This window comes from Fulmarus glacialis, unplaced genomic scaffold (assembly GCF_000690835.1).
Source record: "Fulmarus glacialis isolate BGI_N327 unplaced genomic scaffold, ASM69083v1 scaffold5165, whole genome shotgun sequence".
Taxonomy (NCBI): domain Eukaryota; kingdom Metazoa; phylum Chordata; class Aves; order Procellariiformes; family Procellariidae; genus Fulmarus; species Fulmarus glacialis.
The window spans coordinates 7,386-24,956 of NW_009211021.1; the positions used below are offsets into that span (position 1 = coordinate 7,386).

Here is a 17,571-nt window from a genome sequence, read left to right on the forward strand (position 1 = left end):
TAAAGGATGAGGTTGGATGGCCAAGAGCTTTGGCCCTGGGTGGAGGAATGGGGAAGCAAACAAACAAAACCAGAGGATGTGATGGACGTCGAGACAGACCCTTAACCACCGTGGCACCAGCGGGCGACGTAATAATAATAATAATGCACAAGAAACAGGCATGTCCAAGCTCCACGTAACCAGTGGCACCAAAACATGCAATAGACTAAAATCTATCCTATTGTTTCTCTGTGATAAATGAAACACAGAATATATAAGTCACTACACCAGTATTCAAAACATGATGCCACTGAATATTTCCTTCAGTGGCCAAACACTTGAACAAGGCATCAACCAGAAACCAAGATCCGACTCATCGTTTTTTGTGTGTTTTCCTCCTCAGCTTCACAGTGACCCGATACTGGATTTCCTAAGCGTGGCATGAACTGTTTTGCCTTACGAACATCACTGACGGGTACATGGGACGAGGTTGTTACCACTTAGTTTACTCCCAGGAAGCGCTCCCAGCAGTAAGTAGCAGTTCACAACTAACCTTCAGCAAAAGTCCAAAAAAACTAGTTAAATAGGAATTTTAATGTCTTTAACAGAGTCTCTTCATCTGAAACAACAAAGTTACATCCACAGAGCAGCATCAAGTTTATCAGACAGTACAGGACTTGTCAGTAGGCTGCTGAGATGCAGAGGAGGCAACGCTGGGGCTCGTGGCGTTTGTTTTGGGGAAAACTGTAGGCTTCGGCCGAGTTGCCGGAGGTTTCACCTGGGTGGCCATTTTGACCGACTTCACTGGCCTGAAGGTGCACGGTATGTCGCCGGCTGTGCTAGCGCTGCGCTGGAAAGCTGGTTCAGTGTCCTTGAGGATCTGAGTGTGCAGAGGGCTGGAAGGTTCAGAGGTGGGGGCCACCACTGGAGACGTTTTCAAAGGTTCCAGGGTGTCGAGGACAACATCTGGCGTGTGCTTTACGCTGCTTTGCCTTTCCAGCTCCCGCAGCTCGTTCAGAGCAGAGTTCATAGTAGCTTCAATATCCTGCAAACAAAAAAGAGAAACCAAGTGACTAACAGAACCCAGGCACATAAATACAGAGATAAAAGTCAGTCTTTGAGAACGATGTATTTGTTTTCAGCCTGTAAACACCAACGCTCAAATCAACTGGTGGGTCAAGGACCTTTAGGTGTCAAAGTGAAACCCAGGCCAAACTACACAGCATTACATACTGAAGCCAATAAGCAGTAATACTTTCCATCAACAGGGAGCAAAATAATTGCTAGCACTTTCTCAATGCTAATCTGGTCCTTTACTGGTCCTGATGCTGCTCAGACTTCAAAGATGAGTACAATCACAAAATGCAGCAATGAACAGCAAAGCATGTGATTCAAAGTATTAGGATCCATTCTTGTACTTTATTTGGCACGTGAGAGTCAAAAGAGTAAATTCTTGAAGAAAGGACTGATGATTTTGACACTGGTTGATGGGCCACACACCAAATGCTGAAATCCTTGTCTGTTCTCGCTGCCTCATTGGTTTTCCTGCTGTCCGAGTTGTCTTCCCTTCCCAGAAAGGTATTACACGGGACTCAAAATTTTAATGTTTTAGAAAACACAGAAGATATCAGAAACATACATAGAAATTCAAGTTGGCACTTCTCCTTCCTCTTATAAAATATTACAGTTATTAACAAATAAATATAAAGAGAACTGAGATAAAAACATGGCTTTTTTTGTTCTCAGCTGTAGCAGGACCTACATGTTTGCTACAGCCTGTGCTGTGGAACCCACTGGTGCACAGAATTCACTGGAGAGCAGAAGAGCTCAGCCTTTCTGTGACTCACAGTTTGGCTACAGCTTCTTAGCTTCCTCAGAGGTTTTTCAGGGGGTGGGGAAGGTAAATCAGTCAAGGAATGGTGGAAGAAACCAGAGACAGTAATCCGACACCTCCAAGTCTATCTTGAGGCCAGGCAGATTTTACTTATGAAGTTAGGGAAAATATGTAAAATGCATGATGATTATTAGATGGTGTTTGAACAGATACTACAGGGCAAAGAGAAACACTAATTTAACACAGCTTTCCCCCTCCCCTCCTCTTTTCTTTTTTTTTCCCCTCCTCTTTTCTTTTCCCCCCCAGACTCTTCTCCAGTGAAAACAATGGAGTTAACATTCTGGCAAAAAGAGGAGACAGAACAACTTGAGTTAGAGCTTAATTGCGAAAACAAAGAAACTGATTTATGTCAACCAAAGCCTTGGAAGGACAATGAAATATGAAGACAACAAGAACTGAGTATTATAATTCCACTGGAATAAATGGGCTGAAGATATTCATAACGGCAAAATACAACTTTCCATCAGAGTATGTATCGGATTTTTATTTGGACCTTATTCATTACTTGACATTGCTGTTTTGTCAATAAAAATTATGTTTAATTTTCACATATCTTCCCCCAGCTCTTTAGAAACCTACAAACTCCTGAACCAGAGAAGGCAGAGAAGTCAGGTCTCCCAGGGCTGGCTTTGTAATCCGAGACCCAAGCATTCCTTGGCTTTAGATAGATCCATTGCATACTGAAAACAGTTGGTATAGGCAACATACATGTGCAGGCACATCTAACAGCTTGGAGTGGGAGAAAGGGAAGATCCTTCATGGAAGAAGGAAATCTGTAACTTCTACATCATTCACCCCATTAGTAGCTGTCACTTGTTCAAATCTAAGTCTGACTTTCAATTATTTTCTGTTCTACTTGTGAAACCACAGATGCACGGATGCAAAGACACCACTTGCGTTTTTGTTACCAACAGTCACTGCTGTGGCCAGTTACAGTCCCAGACACAGGAACTGGGCAGATCTCTGCATATGGAGATGCAGAGAGTATGCAGTGAGAGGAAGAATCTCTAAAAACCCGTCTGTCTCAAAATTAGCAAAGATGAAGAAAAATACTAAGGACACCTTTCTCTTTAAGCTGCAGAGAAGGAATTTGAGAAGACAGTTTCCTTGTTGTCTGGTCAGTGTGTGGAGTCAGTCCCAAAAGCAGAACTCTTTGCAATGTTAAAACACAGCTGCATGTGCATCGGTAGCCTGCCCTCATTTTCAAGGCACTTGTCTAAGTAAATAACTAATGAAAACTAGCAGTATTATGTTCAAAGTTGGTTTCTAATCACACACTGAACCCTGTAAGCATATAAAGATGCCACTGTGAGCACTGTACAACTCAGCAGCCTGCTTTTATTTTGACTGTACTACTCCATATGCTTCCAATGTCTAACCACAGGCAAGTTTGTACAACTGACAGGAAAACGTTAAATTGACACTAAATACTTTACTTTTCTCATGTCTTGAAGTTATGATTGTTTAATTTTTTGCTGACAGCTTTGGAATCTGTGTAACTTTCTGAAATGGACGTTTTTATTGTTGAAACTAAATTCTGAATAATGAACAGGGCCAAGTTTTTATGGAGGAAGGACCTGACTGTTTATCTTCACTCATGAAAGCAGCCTCAGTGACTTGAACAAAGTGAGGTTGAAAGACTAGACTCAAGCTGTGGAGTAAGTTCATATCGCGTTGCGAGAAGGGAATGGATACGAGATTAAATCAGATTTTGCATTAAAACATTTCATTGTATCCAACGTCCTTTAAGTTTCCAAACCAAATCTTTAAGGCAAAGCACTCCTATTTACCTGTGCAATAACTTCAGGGTCCATGGGCCGATGGTTATTGAAGCTCTTGGACCTCCCTGCTGTCACAGTTTTCCGGATCTGCGGGCTGTCTATCCTGTTCTTCAGAGACGAGTGTCGGCTGATAGAATTGAGGCTGCCGTGGCCACTGATGGAGCATTTATCTGGAACCTCCTTGGGAAGACTTTGGCTCATAATGGGCTGAGATGAGGGTCTGGAACCGGCTATAGCTCCTGGGGAGGCTGGTTCTGCCATTGAACTACCTAGTCCATGGCTGTCACTTTGACGGAAGGCTCTTCTGATGCTGCCTGACTCTGGTTTCTTTCTTTGCCTTCAGTCACAAAAGCAAAACAAGTCAATACAAGCAGGTACACATAACGGGCTGTAATTTGAAGATATCCCCCCAAAACAACACAGAGGACAATGGGAAGAGACATAAAGGTACCCAGGTTACAAATACACCCAGGAGTTATTGTGAAACAGTAAAATTATAAATCATTCCAGTTTAACACTTCTAACAACAAAACTGAGTTTCTGGCAGCTGTGCACATTCATAGCAAAACCAGAAAACTTGGATGGAATGTAATTAACTTAGTCAAGAAGAAAAGAAATTATATTTGAACAAAAAAAACCCTCTGTGCCATCAACAGGTTTTGATGATGTGTTTTTATTACATTAGAAGAGCAGAGCTACAATTTTTGACTGGAGGACACAGTATAAGTCTACTAAGCTCCTGGCCCAAGGCATCAAGTTATTATTTTCAGAGATTGGCAAGCAAAGAACCCCATAGTTTGAGGTTAATGATCATTTCCAGTATTTGCTGGTGGTAATAGATGTTTCTTTTTCATTGCTTTAGCAGGACCATGAGGCATTATCTATGTAGGGCTACTGATATAACAAAAGATGATGTCAAATGGATGAGCTGGTCCAAACAATTTAGTTTCTACCCCAGCACCATGTGGTCTGACAGCACAATTCCATTCAAATCATATGAAGGCCAATGCAGCAGAATACTTTATGCCATAGGTCTGAAGCTTGGCATCCATTATACAGGGAAGGATCCATTTATATATAGCACCAGCCCCATGAATAACTGCAAGAAAGTGTTAACTCCAGTAGGATTTTGGCATCCAAATAATAATTCAGTGGGTGGCACAACTGTCATTGCGAAACCATCTGATTTAATTTTGCCCAAGTCTGTTCACACATAGGTCAGAAGATTCATTCCTAAAGAAAAAACAACAAAATGAGTCTTATGCTACTATTGCTAAATATCAGTTTCCCTAGTAAAGGGAAAAAAACTGGAGTGGACATTACCCAGGCTTCTTAAAAACACTACATACAACACTACCAAAACCAGCAGATGGTGAAGCTCCAACACAGCTCTGTTCGTTATACAAATCATTCCATAACTGGCAGAATGGCATACTTCATTGGCTCATACAATAAATATCATAAAAGAAAGCCCAGATCCCAAGCTGATGCAGATTAACATAGCTTCACTGATATCAATGGAGCTCTGCCGACTCCCATGAACTAAGGACCAGGCTCTGTGTAGGACATTAGCAGGTCCAAACCTTTAAAAAGGATGCATTTCTGCTAATACCTTTATAGACCACATTCTGTTCAATTAACTGAAGGTTAAAAATATCCACTCCCATAAAACTGTAATTATCATATTAATATCTTCACTGCACAATAGAGAGACGTGAGTTTTTTTAATACTAAGGAAATAATCAGAAAGATATGGGGGATAAGTCTGCTTTAAAATAATTAAATAACAGATCAAGAAATTTAGTCTGTTACTAGCATAATTTCCCAGTTTTTTTATTATGTTGAGTGTTGGCTAAAGTAACATTTCTGGTTGAGGAGATAAAGTCAGAGCAACAGGGAGGTGTGTTGTTTCACTGCAAGCATATGGTTAGTAACCTAAGGTGAAAAGTGCTGGAGAAACAAAAGAGTGTTACAGGCAATACCAGATGGTGGGACTTAAGGTATGTCAATTAGCACAAAATGTAACACTAGTTTCTGAAGAAATTGTCCCCCACCCCGTAAAACAAAACATGTTAAATGTAAACGCGACATAACAAATCACAGAACATAACAAGGAATGGGAACACACAATTACAAGAACTCACTCCGCTATTCCCCTCCCTATCTCTGTGTGCTTAGCTTATAAAATAGGGCATATTTGGGAAAACGGGAACAGATGGCACCTTGGGGATAGGAAAGAGAAGCCAGTGAGATTTTAAATGAGCATTGGCCACACTGGTGACAGAGAGAGAGAGGACAGCAAAATGTGAGCAAGTTAGAAGAGAGGGAAGCAGAGAATAATGGTGGCAGCGCTCATTAGCTAACCTTTTTCAGGGAAGGAAATATTTCACTGGACTCATCACCAAGATCTTTACAGTTAAGTAAAATAACGCAAGGCTGTTCTTACTTGTTGATGTTTGCAAGGTAAATATCTGCGACGTGACCCCCACTTGGGCAACTGGCACCAGCTCTAGCAGTCACTTTTTCTTCCGGTGGCTCAGAATTTATTTCTATTTCAGACTTCGGACTGGATCTTTCAGAGATACCATCCTCACTAGGAAGGAGGAGGGAAGGAAATCACAACCAAAACAGGACCAACAGCACTGAATTTCAAATACAGCACTGTGTATGTAAACATACATACAGGTCAACAGCACTGTGCTAGCATCTTTCTCTTAAGAATCATTATGTATCTTTCAAATGAGAGCGCCTGATTTCTGTGAGCAACCTGGAGATCCCAGCTCTGCATCTTTAACAGGCTGGCAGCACCAGAACAATTTTTATATCGTGCCTCCACATACGTGGACACCTACGCCTCTGCGGAGCTCTGCTTGTTTCAAGAGACTCCCTTCTTGCAGGGAAGGTCGAAGGATGAACTCTCCCCACCTGGTGTCAACATCTTGACACAAACACTCCATTCCACACCTGAGTTTTAAGCAAGCCCATCTTGCAGATGGGCTTAAAGTGTAACATACGTGTCTTGAACGACGATATACTGATGAGGAATAAGGCCGTCAATTCCATTGTGGCGTCCCTCCCACCAGTCATCTGAGGCCCGCTGATAGAGTAAGAGAGAAGCTCCTTTTTTAAAGGACAGCTCTCGTGCAGTCCTGCCAATGTAGTCGAACTTCGCTATTGCTTCTATGGGCTCACACTCTAGGAGATAGAAGGGAATAAACAATAATTCACTAAACACTTGGGCTCAGGTAAGTATTCAACAGTTTAAACCTACCATAAAACAGCTTATGACGAGAGCATGGAAGGGGATAAAGGTCGCTTCTCAAGGCAGCAGAGGGTTGAAGCAGTAAGATTCAGAGGGGAACCCCTATAATATGAGGATGTTGCAATTTCAGCATTTACCTAATCTCAGTGTGGTGGACACATTCACATTTTCCAAGTCATAAACCCACTTACAGCAATTCAAGTGTACAAAGATAGAAGTGGCAATGGCAAAATTAGTATCTCATTAAAATAAAAAAAATTCAAAGCTGGGTAGCAATCAGATATTTTCCAGACAAAAATCTGCCTATGGTACGCTTTCTTAAAGGCAGCTAAACTAAACCTCCTGGGCAGGCAAGCAGGAGTTGTTATGAGCATTTAGGGAGGGAAACATCCTCCAATTCCAAGCTGCTTCAGAAATAAAGCATCTATTCAGAAGGAAATTTCTGCTGCCTGTGAGGTTCACCTGACCCAGGAGACCAGATTCTGGCACCGTGGGAGGCCGTGCTATTCATCGAACTGTCATGGAAGCTAACGAAAACATTCAGTGCCTCCACCGCTGCGGTTTGTGCAGTGATCAGGAGAGCAAGCAGCTCCCCCGGGTGCCGTACAGCTGGGCTGCACTGTGCACGCCGAGCACAGCGGCACTGCGCTTGGAGCTGCACAACGTGCTCCAAATCTGACTGCTCCTACTTGGAAAGCTCACAGAAGAACTACAGCCATGCTGTGTCTGCAACCAGCCACTAATCCGGGTCCCTATAGGACTCTGATTTTATACAGAGGGACAATATGGGCCTTTAGACACTCAGGAAAATCAGTATGAAATTCACGTGGATTATTTTTAAGACTTAGAAAAATCTGCCATTGGTTGAGTCTAAATGTATATTAAGCCAGCTCCCAATTCTCGGCAGGAATCAGGGGAACGGAGATGAGCTCAACCACACAGCCCCAGTGGACTTCAGCCTCTAATTACTTTAAAGGAGCTTTAACACAGCCAAGCAGTCTATGGAAATTGAGTTCTTTCCTGGAGAAAGAGATTTGTGGTTCCTCTTCATGGACAAGGAAAGATACGCCATTTCATGCAGAGATCAAGAAGCTTCTACAGTGCAAGAGCCAGCCAAAAAGGAGTGGAAGGCCAAACATGAGCCACAGCTTTTACAATTATTCCTTGGGACAGCATACTCTCAAGAATTAGGTCTCCAAGGCTGCCCATAGGCAGGCAAGGTAGTAGCTGGGCTTGAGAAAATATATAGTGCAAATCCATCTGAGTGAGCTGATGCTGCAGTACCACCATCTCATCAGTCGGTCTGAGAGCTGAGCAGAAGCATCCCCCACCAAAGAGCCCCATCAGGATCTGTAGTTACGAAGCACGAAGTGACCGAGCGCTGAGGGCAATCAGCAACAGGATCTGCTAGATCAACTCCCCAACAATTAATTTCTCCATTACGAAACCAGACAGCTCAGAATTCTGTCAAATCACACATTTCAGGTAAGCCTGTGGTCAGCCTCACATGAATCCCGTTATCAGCCCTCAGCAACCAGCAAGAGATTTGCAAGGGTGAGAAAAGCCTGGCCCATGCTTGCAGCTTGCGATAGCCGCCTCGCTCCAGACTCCCCAAAGCACATGGTTATCTGGTTTTGGCTCCTTCTTTCCTCTCGCTTGTTTTGCCTCTGGAGCCAGCTTCTTCATAACACTAAAAAAAACGCTAATGCTGTTTTTCGGTGTCCCCCTCCATTTATGAAGGGGATGGGAGTGTGGTTTTGTAAATTCCATCTGTTTCATTAAGAAGTGTTTATTGTTCCAGATGAGTGCGGCACTCAGGTTTCTTATGTTTCCAATTTGCTTTTTAGGACTCTGGCTTTCGTCCAGAGAAGTGATTTTAGACTCTAATTTCCAGTAGCTTTTTCCTACTACACTTATGCTCAGAGAAGAAAGCTGTGCGAATAAAGAGCAATAAGGCTAAGCCAAACAATTATCCCTGCCAGTCTGACAGCCTGTGCAGGAAAGCAGCAGTTTAAAATCTTTCCACTCATACACGTAATTTAATGAACACACGACCTGCTTGTCTTTCAGCATTTCTGACCTCTTATGCCTGTCTCAAACCGGAGTGTCCGCTCACTCGTACCCTGAGGCTGATGATGAACAGGACGGATGCTCTGCAAAACACAACCTCTCCCCCTGCCCCAAAACTGATTCCTTCCTTCAGTGAGGGTGGCTGGGGTGACAGCTTTATTTTGAGAGGACTACTGCCAGCCTCACGAAAGAGCTAAAGGAGCAAGTGCTTGATCACATCTAAAGACTGAAGGAGTGAGAAAAACCTAAGAACATCCATCCCACTGAGTCGTGGAGTTGTACACTGCACTTCCGACAAGTATGTCCGAGGTGTGACACTGCTCCGCTCAATTACAAGGACGTGAGACTCCTTAGTGAACCAGACCTTGCTGCTCCCTCAAAAAGATAGAGGCCCAGCTCCCCCCTCTGCTTTGGTGCCAAATGCTCCCTCCCAAATGCTTCCTATGGAATATTCCATGTAGGTTGCAGAACTCCATCCAAAATGCCTCCAAATTTTACCTTGCTCAGGGGCCCCACGCAACTAGTTCCAGGGGCTGTAAAACAGTGTCCTTCTCTAATCTCTAACTGCTCTTTTTCCCATCATTGTGCCCTCGCAGCTACATGAGCAATCTAAAAATCCCATACAGAAACAATGCAAGTACACCATGTGTTTGAGCCTGCAGGCTTTAGTCCCAGGCTTTACAGATGTGGGAAGAATTAGCCTTTCCTTTATTACAGCAACAAAATTGCTCCTTCTTTAGGTACAAACTCAAAACCGACATGTTTTCATGCATTTTTAAGAAGCTAACACTTTTCAGAAAGAACACTGTTCAAGACAGACGGCGAACTCATGGCTCATTCCCGTAGGCTTTGTGTTTCCTCCCAACAACCTTGGTGAGGAGTCGCTGTGACAGTGCTTGACCTTGCTGAGGGAGAACTGATTTTACAGCGTTTCTAGCAGTGCTCAACATCGTTTCCTTTGTTATTGGTGTGTGAACACCATGAAGCCAGCAGGAGCACAGCAATGCCATGGGAAAGGTTTGTTAGGCAATTGCTGGAGGAAAGAGAGCAAAAAGCAACACAGGAGCACATGGCAGGGCTATCGAGCAAATTCCTAAAGATCAGCTCAAAAAGGATGCCACCTAATTTTAATGTATTGCTACCTTCCTGCCTTTACAACTGAGGCCATCACAAGTAAAAACACCGCAGAACTTACTTAAGACAATTGTAAGGGGCCAAAATCCAAGAATAAAACCATATTCTGTCCTGTTTTGGTCAGTCTGCTTTACATCCAGTATTCTGGGGGTCACCGTTTCACATCAGTAACGTAATCTTTTCCTCTGCTCTGCACAGAGCTCACTTGCAGCTATTTCCCCATCACAGAAAAAGGCTTTGGAAGTATCAACAACAGACACTCCAAGACTGCGGTGTCACCTCTTCCTTAGGAAATATCGTGAAATTCTCAGCGTTGGCACCCCTTTTTTCACTGAGCAGACAAGAAGGGCAACAGAGTTTGCCCAAGACGACCCAAAAAATTAGAGGCGCCACCAGGACCCTCTAGCCTAAAACCTAGCTCCCAGTGGAAGAGAGTTTATTTACTTTGCTTGCTTCCTTAAAGAAGAAGCACTGGGGCTTAAGGCACTCACAGTTTACTTGCCGAAGCTACTGAAAAGGGAAATGCCTGGCACACGCAGAGGGGAGCGGGAGCACACGCTGAAACATATCCAGCCTTTGGCTCTACGCTTCCCCCATGACTTCCAGCTCTAAGATCCTTCTAGGGTACAGATGAGCTCAACTCATGCAAGCATGGAGTGTGCCCAGGCCTGCTGCTAAGATAAGATACCCTTGAAAAAGGGATACTTTAAAAATAGTCAGGTAACTTCTAAAGATTCCTGTTGATGCCATACCTTTCTACTTTTTGGCATCAAATGCTGTTTGTGATGTTTCAAGTGACTATTCTGATTTAAACTCCACTTTGGATCTAACTTTGAACTTAAATTGCAAGACACTATCTTCTCTGCCTCCCCCACAGCAGGTTGCACCAGTTAACCAAGGAGTTAGTAGACTTCGCATACCATCATCACTGGTGTGGTGTTCAGCTGTAACATCCTGAACTGAGTCTTCTGTTGAGGCTCTCTCTCCGTGAGGACTTTCGCTACAACAGAAGGAAACAGAGAAGATGCTTTACACTGGTAGAAATTGAGCTTCCTCATTTACAAAAATCAAAGATAACTAGGAACATTCATATCGGAAGCCAATATCTAGGTTCCACTGTGACAGACACTTTGCGGATGCATTTGCACGTACTGAAGTCAGTGTGTCTAAAAATCCAGCTAAGTTCTTATTTGATCAAGCAAACTGAACATCTTTGTTAACCACCTTGTACGCTATCAGGAAAGTCCAACTTCAGATTTTAGAACCTGCACCTCTGGAGATGTTCAGAAGTCAGATAGCAGTGGCATGTTGGGTCTAGCTCCTCTCTGCCATGCCAGAATTATTCCCTCAGCTGTATTCTCCATTGCTCTAATTAGCTCATTAGATGACTGATGAGATAGCTGCCACTTCCTGGGGGAAATTATTTCTCAATACATAATGATATTTCCAGGTCCGAGTTTGTCATCTCCCTCCTTCCCTTCTATCGCAATCTTAAATTGTCCCATTCATTTCACTGAATGACTCCCATAGCCAGATTAATTGCCTGGAATCTTTATTTACAGAGCACCTAAACCACCAAGAGTACTCATTTACGTTTTGCATGAAGAAAAGCTTTGAAAGGATCAATAGACAACAAGTGGCAATCAAAGGTTATGTTTTTGTAAGAAGCTACATGAGCAGTTCCCTCAGGACAGGAGCAGAAAGGAAACTGGAAGAGGATCCATTGCCTCCCCCAAGCAGCTCCGCAGACCTGCTGCCAGCTGGCAGCGCTGCCTGCCTGCCCTGCCTGCTCATCTTAAAAGAAAAAAAGTGCTCACTCCTCATCTTACCAGACGCTGTTGCTAAAGACAAAATGCGTTTGCTGCACTCTTACACTGTAACTCGTTAGAAGCGATTTTTAATTCTCTTCACACAGTAATAACTTCATCCCTCGTTTTGGCCTTGCAATGGTTAAGGTAAGTGATCATGGATGTAAAGTGCTCTCCTTTGGTAATCTACCTCCTATACTCTTCTAAAGAAGTGAAAAAAAGAAAAAGGAGAAGGGGTAAAAAGTTTGGATAATTCTGGCGTCTCATTATGCTTAATCCACATGACACAAAGCTGCCACACCATCTTCTGAGTCAGTACCTCAGGAATCAACCTTTCCCATCCCTTGCAAAGTCTTTATGCTACTTAATAAAGTTTACAGAAGAATTTGAAGCCAAATGGAGGTCCCAAGAGGAACACAGCATTGAGGGCTAAAGTTTCATGCAGACTGTGAAGTAATGTCACATACAGCCAATGCTAAAGATTTAAGTACTGCACAAAGACCATGTGCCTCTTCCTATCCATGCCTCCAACAGCACTTTCCACCAAAAAACCTGTCCTTGCTGCAGACTCAGTCTCTCTGTCATGTCAGCCCCGGGATGCCACAGTGGTTAGTGCTAGACTGCTGGGTTTCACTCCGAGGGCTCTGAAAGTGCAAGCAATATATACTGCCAGAGGAATGCAATGCAAGTTGAGCATTTATAAGCTATCTTCTTCCCTGCGATTCCAATGGTCTCACTTGCCGGTATGCAGGACTCCTGGACTCTCCCCATGCTGTCCTCGTGCAGTCTCAGATGGACAGACAGATGCAACACAGTCCTAGGCTTGACTCAAAGGTAGTATTTCAAAAATGCCAGCAACACAGCTCTGAATTTGTCATAAACTCTGAACCTTGCCCTACCCTCCTCTGCCCAAGGCAAGCCGTTTCAAAGCTCCTCGGCAGCTGCCGACTCGAAGCGAGTGCCGCTCGCAGCAAGAGCGCAGGCACGGAGGTGCAGAGCGCACGAGCCGTGGCGCCAAGCCCGGGCAGCCTCCACACCAAAGCACCGCCTGCGAGTTCCCCGGCACAAAGACGACTCAGCTCAGTGAAGTGGCACCGGGAGATCACAAACGTAGCAGGCTCCGTTCCCTGATGAATCAGCTGAACTACAAGCATTCACTCTGCTGCTTGCACGCTTTGCGGCAAGGCTCCCTACGGGCAATAACTAGCAACTATCTAAATACCAGGGCTATGAGAAGGCTTGAATGGGAACCAGATGCTTCTTCCTGACTTTAAGCAGTCTCCCTTGCTTGCTTCTCCCCTTCTCTGCTTAATAGGGTCTCAGGTCAGGGTGGTTAGGAAGGGTAATGAAGAAAAACCAAATGCCTTCAGAAAAGTTGATACTACATTCCAGGACATTTTGCATCCTACATACTCACGTGAAGCATCACCCATACTACAGAGTGTGCTAAACAGTTCAGATTTTTATTCCCTTCACCCTAAGGCACAAAACCTCTTGTCAAAGTTAATATGTTTCTTGAAGGTCATAAAGATTCTTAAATTTTTTTCTCTACAATTTTTTCACATATAACATCAGCTAAAAACATCAGAGTGAAGGGTAAAACTAACAGAACTTCCAAAAGAGGCTCTGGCAAGTCTTCTGCATACAGCAGTTAGTATAGAGGAGCCTCTCCTCACTGCATGTACGTCGAGTGAGCTGATAGTTAAAGCCACTCTGAAACAAGTCGGGCAAACAAGGCTAGCTCTGTCACCAGAGTGACTTCATTTTTAAAATGTATTTATTTTAGTATATGAAAATAATAATTTGCATTCCTGGGACACTGGAGGAGGGAAGGAAGGGGGAGAGAAGCAGGACACAATTTAACATTCCTCATTTTCAGAGGGAGAGATCAGCTTGGCCAGTAGGAAAGAAAACACCTCCTTTCCTTCCCCCACTCCCCAACCTTCCACCCCAGATGACAGGAGCCGCTCTGGCTGAATTGTTTCCAGATGTGGCTTTCAGACTGAACACGCGGCCAGGCCTCTTGAGCTTTAAGCTGGATGGAAACGGTGATTTTGCATTCCTCCCTCTTCCTTCCCCCACCATCAGTGCTGCCCTGAAAATTAAACCATGCCACAGCTTTCCAGGTTCAGTTGCAAGTGACCCCTGCATCTGAAGCAAAGGCACTCAAGACAAGCAGAAAAAAAGAAGCAAACGCAGGAGGAAAAAAAAAAAAAAAAAAAGAAAAAAAAAAGATTGATTTTGGCAGTTACCATACCAGAACATCCAAGAAAATCCCTACACAACCTTACCCTTCAAGATAAGCGAGCTAGGTTTGACAACTGAATAGCTACTTTCTACCAGCTTATTTCTTTTAAGTTGACGACTCTCCAGAGATACCAGAGTCATGTTCTCTTCCATAAAACAGATTTTTGAAAGGCTGGGCCAGATGCTCGAATCCAGAATTAGACAATGCAGAACGCATGACTGCAGCATGCTAATCCATAAATAAATATCCACCCATCCATTTTCTCCTCAGTGGTATCTATCATACCAGTAATCCTCGGTGTTTCCACCTCTGCTATAGACTGGACCCTCCAGCTCCCTTGGTCCTGGAAAGATGTTCTCGTGTTGGATGATGATGGTTTTGATCAATTCATTGACATGAGCTTGGCAAGAGACTTGATCATGACCTTCAGGCACAGACATCAGTGTTGGCCCAAAGCAGATGGCTAAATTGTAGGGATCCATCATGTTCTCTTCGCTGAACTGAGATAAACTGCAAGACAGAAGTGGGGAGGAGGATTAAGAGCAGAAAACAACATTATCATCATCATCGCCTGCTGGAGAACAGCTGAGCTGGGAAGGTTTGCTTTGGCTTTCTGCTGTTTAAAGCTGATCAGCTGGGACATGAATGTTCTGGGTCTGTGTAAAAAATGAGATACCGATGGCATTTACAGAGAAATGAAATAGAAACCCCAAAGGGAGTTTGAAAGCTCGAGACTATGCAAGAAGTACTGGGTGCTGACTTTACAAGGGGAGGACATTCTTCTTTAATCTTTGTCTTTAATTCTTCTGTATTATTGTTGTTCATAGCCCAGCACTCAATACCAGAGTTATATCAGGTCCTCTCTGCCTAAATGCACGTGATCAAGTGTGCCGAGTGCTACAACCTTTCTCCAAGGCTCAGGAGCTTCTCAAGTGGGCCTTTTTCGCGACTCTTCTTCAGGACTTCTCAGCAAATATGATTCTTATAGTTTCTATATGGTGCCTTTTTTTAAAAACACAATTTTTATCTGACTAAGTTTTGTCCCATACTTACAATTTACGCCTTTCAGGTACCAATTAAAGATTGAACAGAAAACTAAGTTCCAATACAATTCCCCTTGAAAATCCCTGTTTTCTAGATCACTATGTGGAGTAATTAAAAGCTACCGAGACTGGAAAGTCATACATTTCAGTGACTCCAGGAGTGACAACTGTGAAACAAACCCCCTGCTTTCCAAAGAGAAATAACCACTTGAATATATGGATAGGTTTAGTAAGTGTCCTGCTCCATTTTAATACAAATCTTTTAGAAAAACCTCAAACTCTAACATTGTCTCATTTTAATGTAAGGAATAAGATGTTCATCAAAAGTAGCTGATGAACTGGAGCTTTACAAAAGCAGACAGTAAGCCTCAGGTCTCCGTTAGGTCAAAATATTTTCTTACAGTTGTATTTCTCTTTCACCTAAATGGTATTCAAAGGGCTTTGACAATGTATATATAGCCTTCTGATTTTTCCTTTATGCTACCTCAGGTGTCAAGACCACATTATTGGAGGAAGCTATTGACTCCTTGCCAAGCTATCCAATGAACCAGCCAGATGCACTGGACTGTTTTAAAAAAATACACTCACTCTCCACCACTCACACTACTCGTACATAGTGCTCCTTGCTGGTGCAGAACCCCATTTCTGACTCTTTCACATCACTTTTTGCTTAGATTACCAGCACATTATTCACTTTCATTTCTGGAACTCCTTTGAGATTGCATTCGTATCATTGGGATGAATTTCGGCAAGGCTGAAAAGCCCAGGAAGGCAGATGCAATAGCAAGCTACTGCGGCATTTGTACCTTGAACTGTTGCTCAGATCACACGCAGCAATATTAAGGCTGGTTCTGCCATTTATCATGTTTATACCAAGTCCTACAGCAGGGCCATGGTGCTCTCAAGGATACTCACTGATTGAGGAATGCAAAGAGGTATCTCATTACAATCAGAGTGGTCTTTGGCAGGTTCAGAAGCACTTTCCGGATGTGGAGCGCTCTCTCTTGTAAATTATCCATTGCTGAAAGGAAGAAAGAGCACCACACAGTCATTGTATCACCATACCCACAACTTGCCACTGAGTCCAAATGCAACCAGTACACTAAGATGGTTCCTGTGTAAACTACTAAGAAGGGCAGCCAGCACAGCAGCAGCAGAAGGAAGAAGGAAGGGTCTGCCCATTTTCCAGATCCTCCAGCACTGCCCGGCATGGGAACGCAAAGGCTGCAGAACCTGATGGCAAAGCCTTTGACAATGAAGGTCCCTGAACACGTGAAACTTCACTGCAAGTTCCTTCCTAGCGTGGGAGCACTGGATGTCATCTGTTTCAATAGTTCTGGCACAATAGCTCATTCAAGTTAGCTTAGAAAGGTGGGTGTTTAAAAAAGAAATTGTGTAACACTCAAAGGAAAATTAACATAGTTAAAGTGTGAGGCAAAAAGCTCTGTGTGCATCAGCCTACTGAGAAGTAAGTGGGCAGCATAAATCATCTCAGAAGGGAGAACTTATTTGGAAGTAGATTTTTCTTTTCATATAATGTGAATTCAACTCTGTAAATGCATTTATCAGGAGAAGAAAACCACGAGCCATTTTAGAAGCAGTTATCTTCTGCTTTACTTCAAAGGCTGCCACCGCAAAGGCCATTTCACTACTTGGACAGTAGAATCATTCTTCGATTCTGAAGGACACGGCAATAGTCAGGCCATTTAAAATGAGGTTGTTCATGTACAAAAAACACAAACAACCCTCAGCCCACCAGAACCACCTTTAGAAACCATCAAAAATGTTAACAACTGGACTGTGACTGACCTCATGATTAATATTCTTTAACAGGAGTCAACAGATGGCCCCTCATGGTTATGAAGCTAAAAGGTATACGACTACTACCTTGCCAGCTAAAGAGAACATGCAGAAGCATGGCAGCAGACATACAGTGTGTATCTATCAACGCTAGGGAAAGCACGCAGGGCAAGAAACCCTGCTGGCGATCCCTGCTTCTGAGAGGGCATTTCTGACACCTTCTGATGAGAGGTTTTAAAGATTATTTTTCAGAAGTGGAGGTTTTTGTTTTATTCTGTTTTAAAAGAATCCTGTCACGAAGCACTGTCTCAGAAAAATCCATGACACAGCCCTTAAAATCTATTCATTTCTATCTCCTTGCTCATTCATAAAAAAAACCTGCTATCATAATAAGGATGGCTGTAAGCAGGCAAATGCCCAGACTTCGGCTAATAGAGACTAGGATACCAGTGCAACACAAACCCAACCAAAGTAACCATAAAAAGACTATTCTGGAGTCAGGAAAAAGGGGGAGGGAGATGAGATTGGAAAAATTAATCCTATTTCTTTTCA

General features: G+C 43.3%; 1 protein-coding gene across 3 annotated transcripts in view; it reads right to left on the minus strand.

Moving 5' to 3' along the window:
- Positions 1-640: 640 nt before the first annotated feature.
- Positions 641-17,571, minus strand: part of SRGAP2 (SLIT-ROBO Rho GTPase activating protein 2) — a 106,580-nt gene continuing 89,649 nt past the window's right edge. For 2 of the 3 annotated variants that reach the window (XM_009577360.1, XM_009577359.1), the window contains exons 16-22: positions 16,135-16,240; positions 14,462-14,686; positions 11,041-11,120; positions 6,669-6,849; positions 6,101-6,247; positions 3,664-3,991; positions 641-1,024 (exon numbers count right to left, since the gene is read on the minus strand). In XM_009577360.1, the coding sequence (XP_009575655.1) occupies positions 641-1,024; positions 3,664-3,991; positions 6,101-6,247; positions 6,669-6,849; positions 11,041-11,120; positions 14,462-14,686; positions 16,135-16,240 (1,451 nt within the window). Of the gene's footprint in view, positions 1,025-3,663; positions 3,992-6,100; positions 6,261-6,668; positions 6,850-8,563; positions 8,594-11,031; positions 11,121-14,461; positions 14,687-16,134; positions 16,241-17,571 lie in introns of all 3 variants that reach the window. The other variant, XM_009577361.1, reaches the window with a different exon arrangement.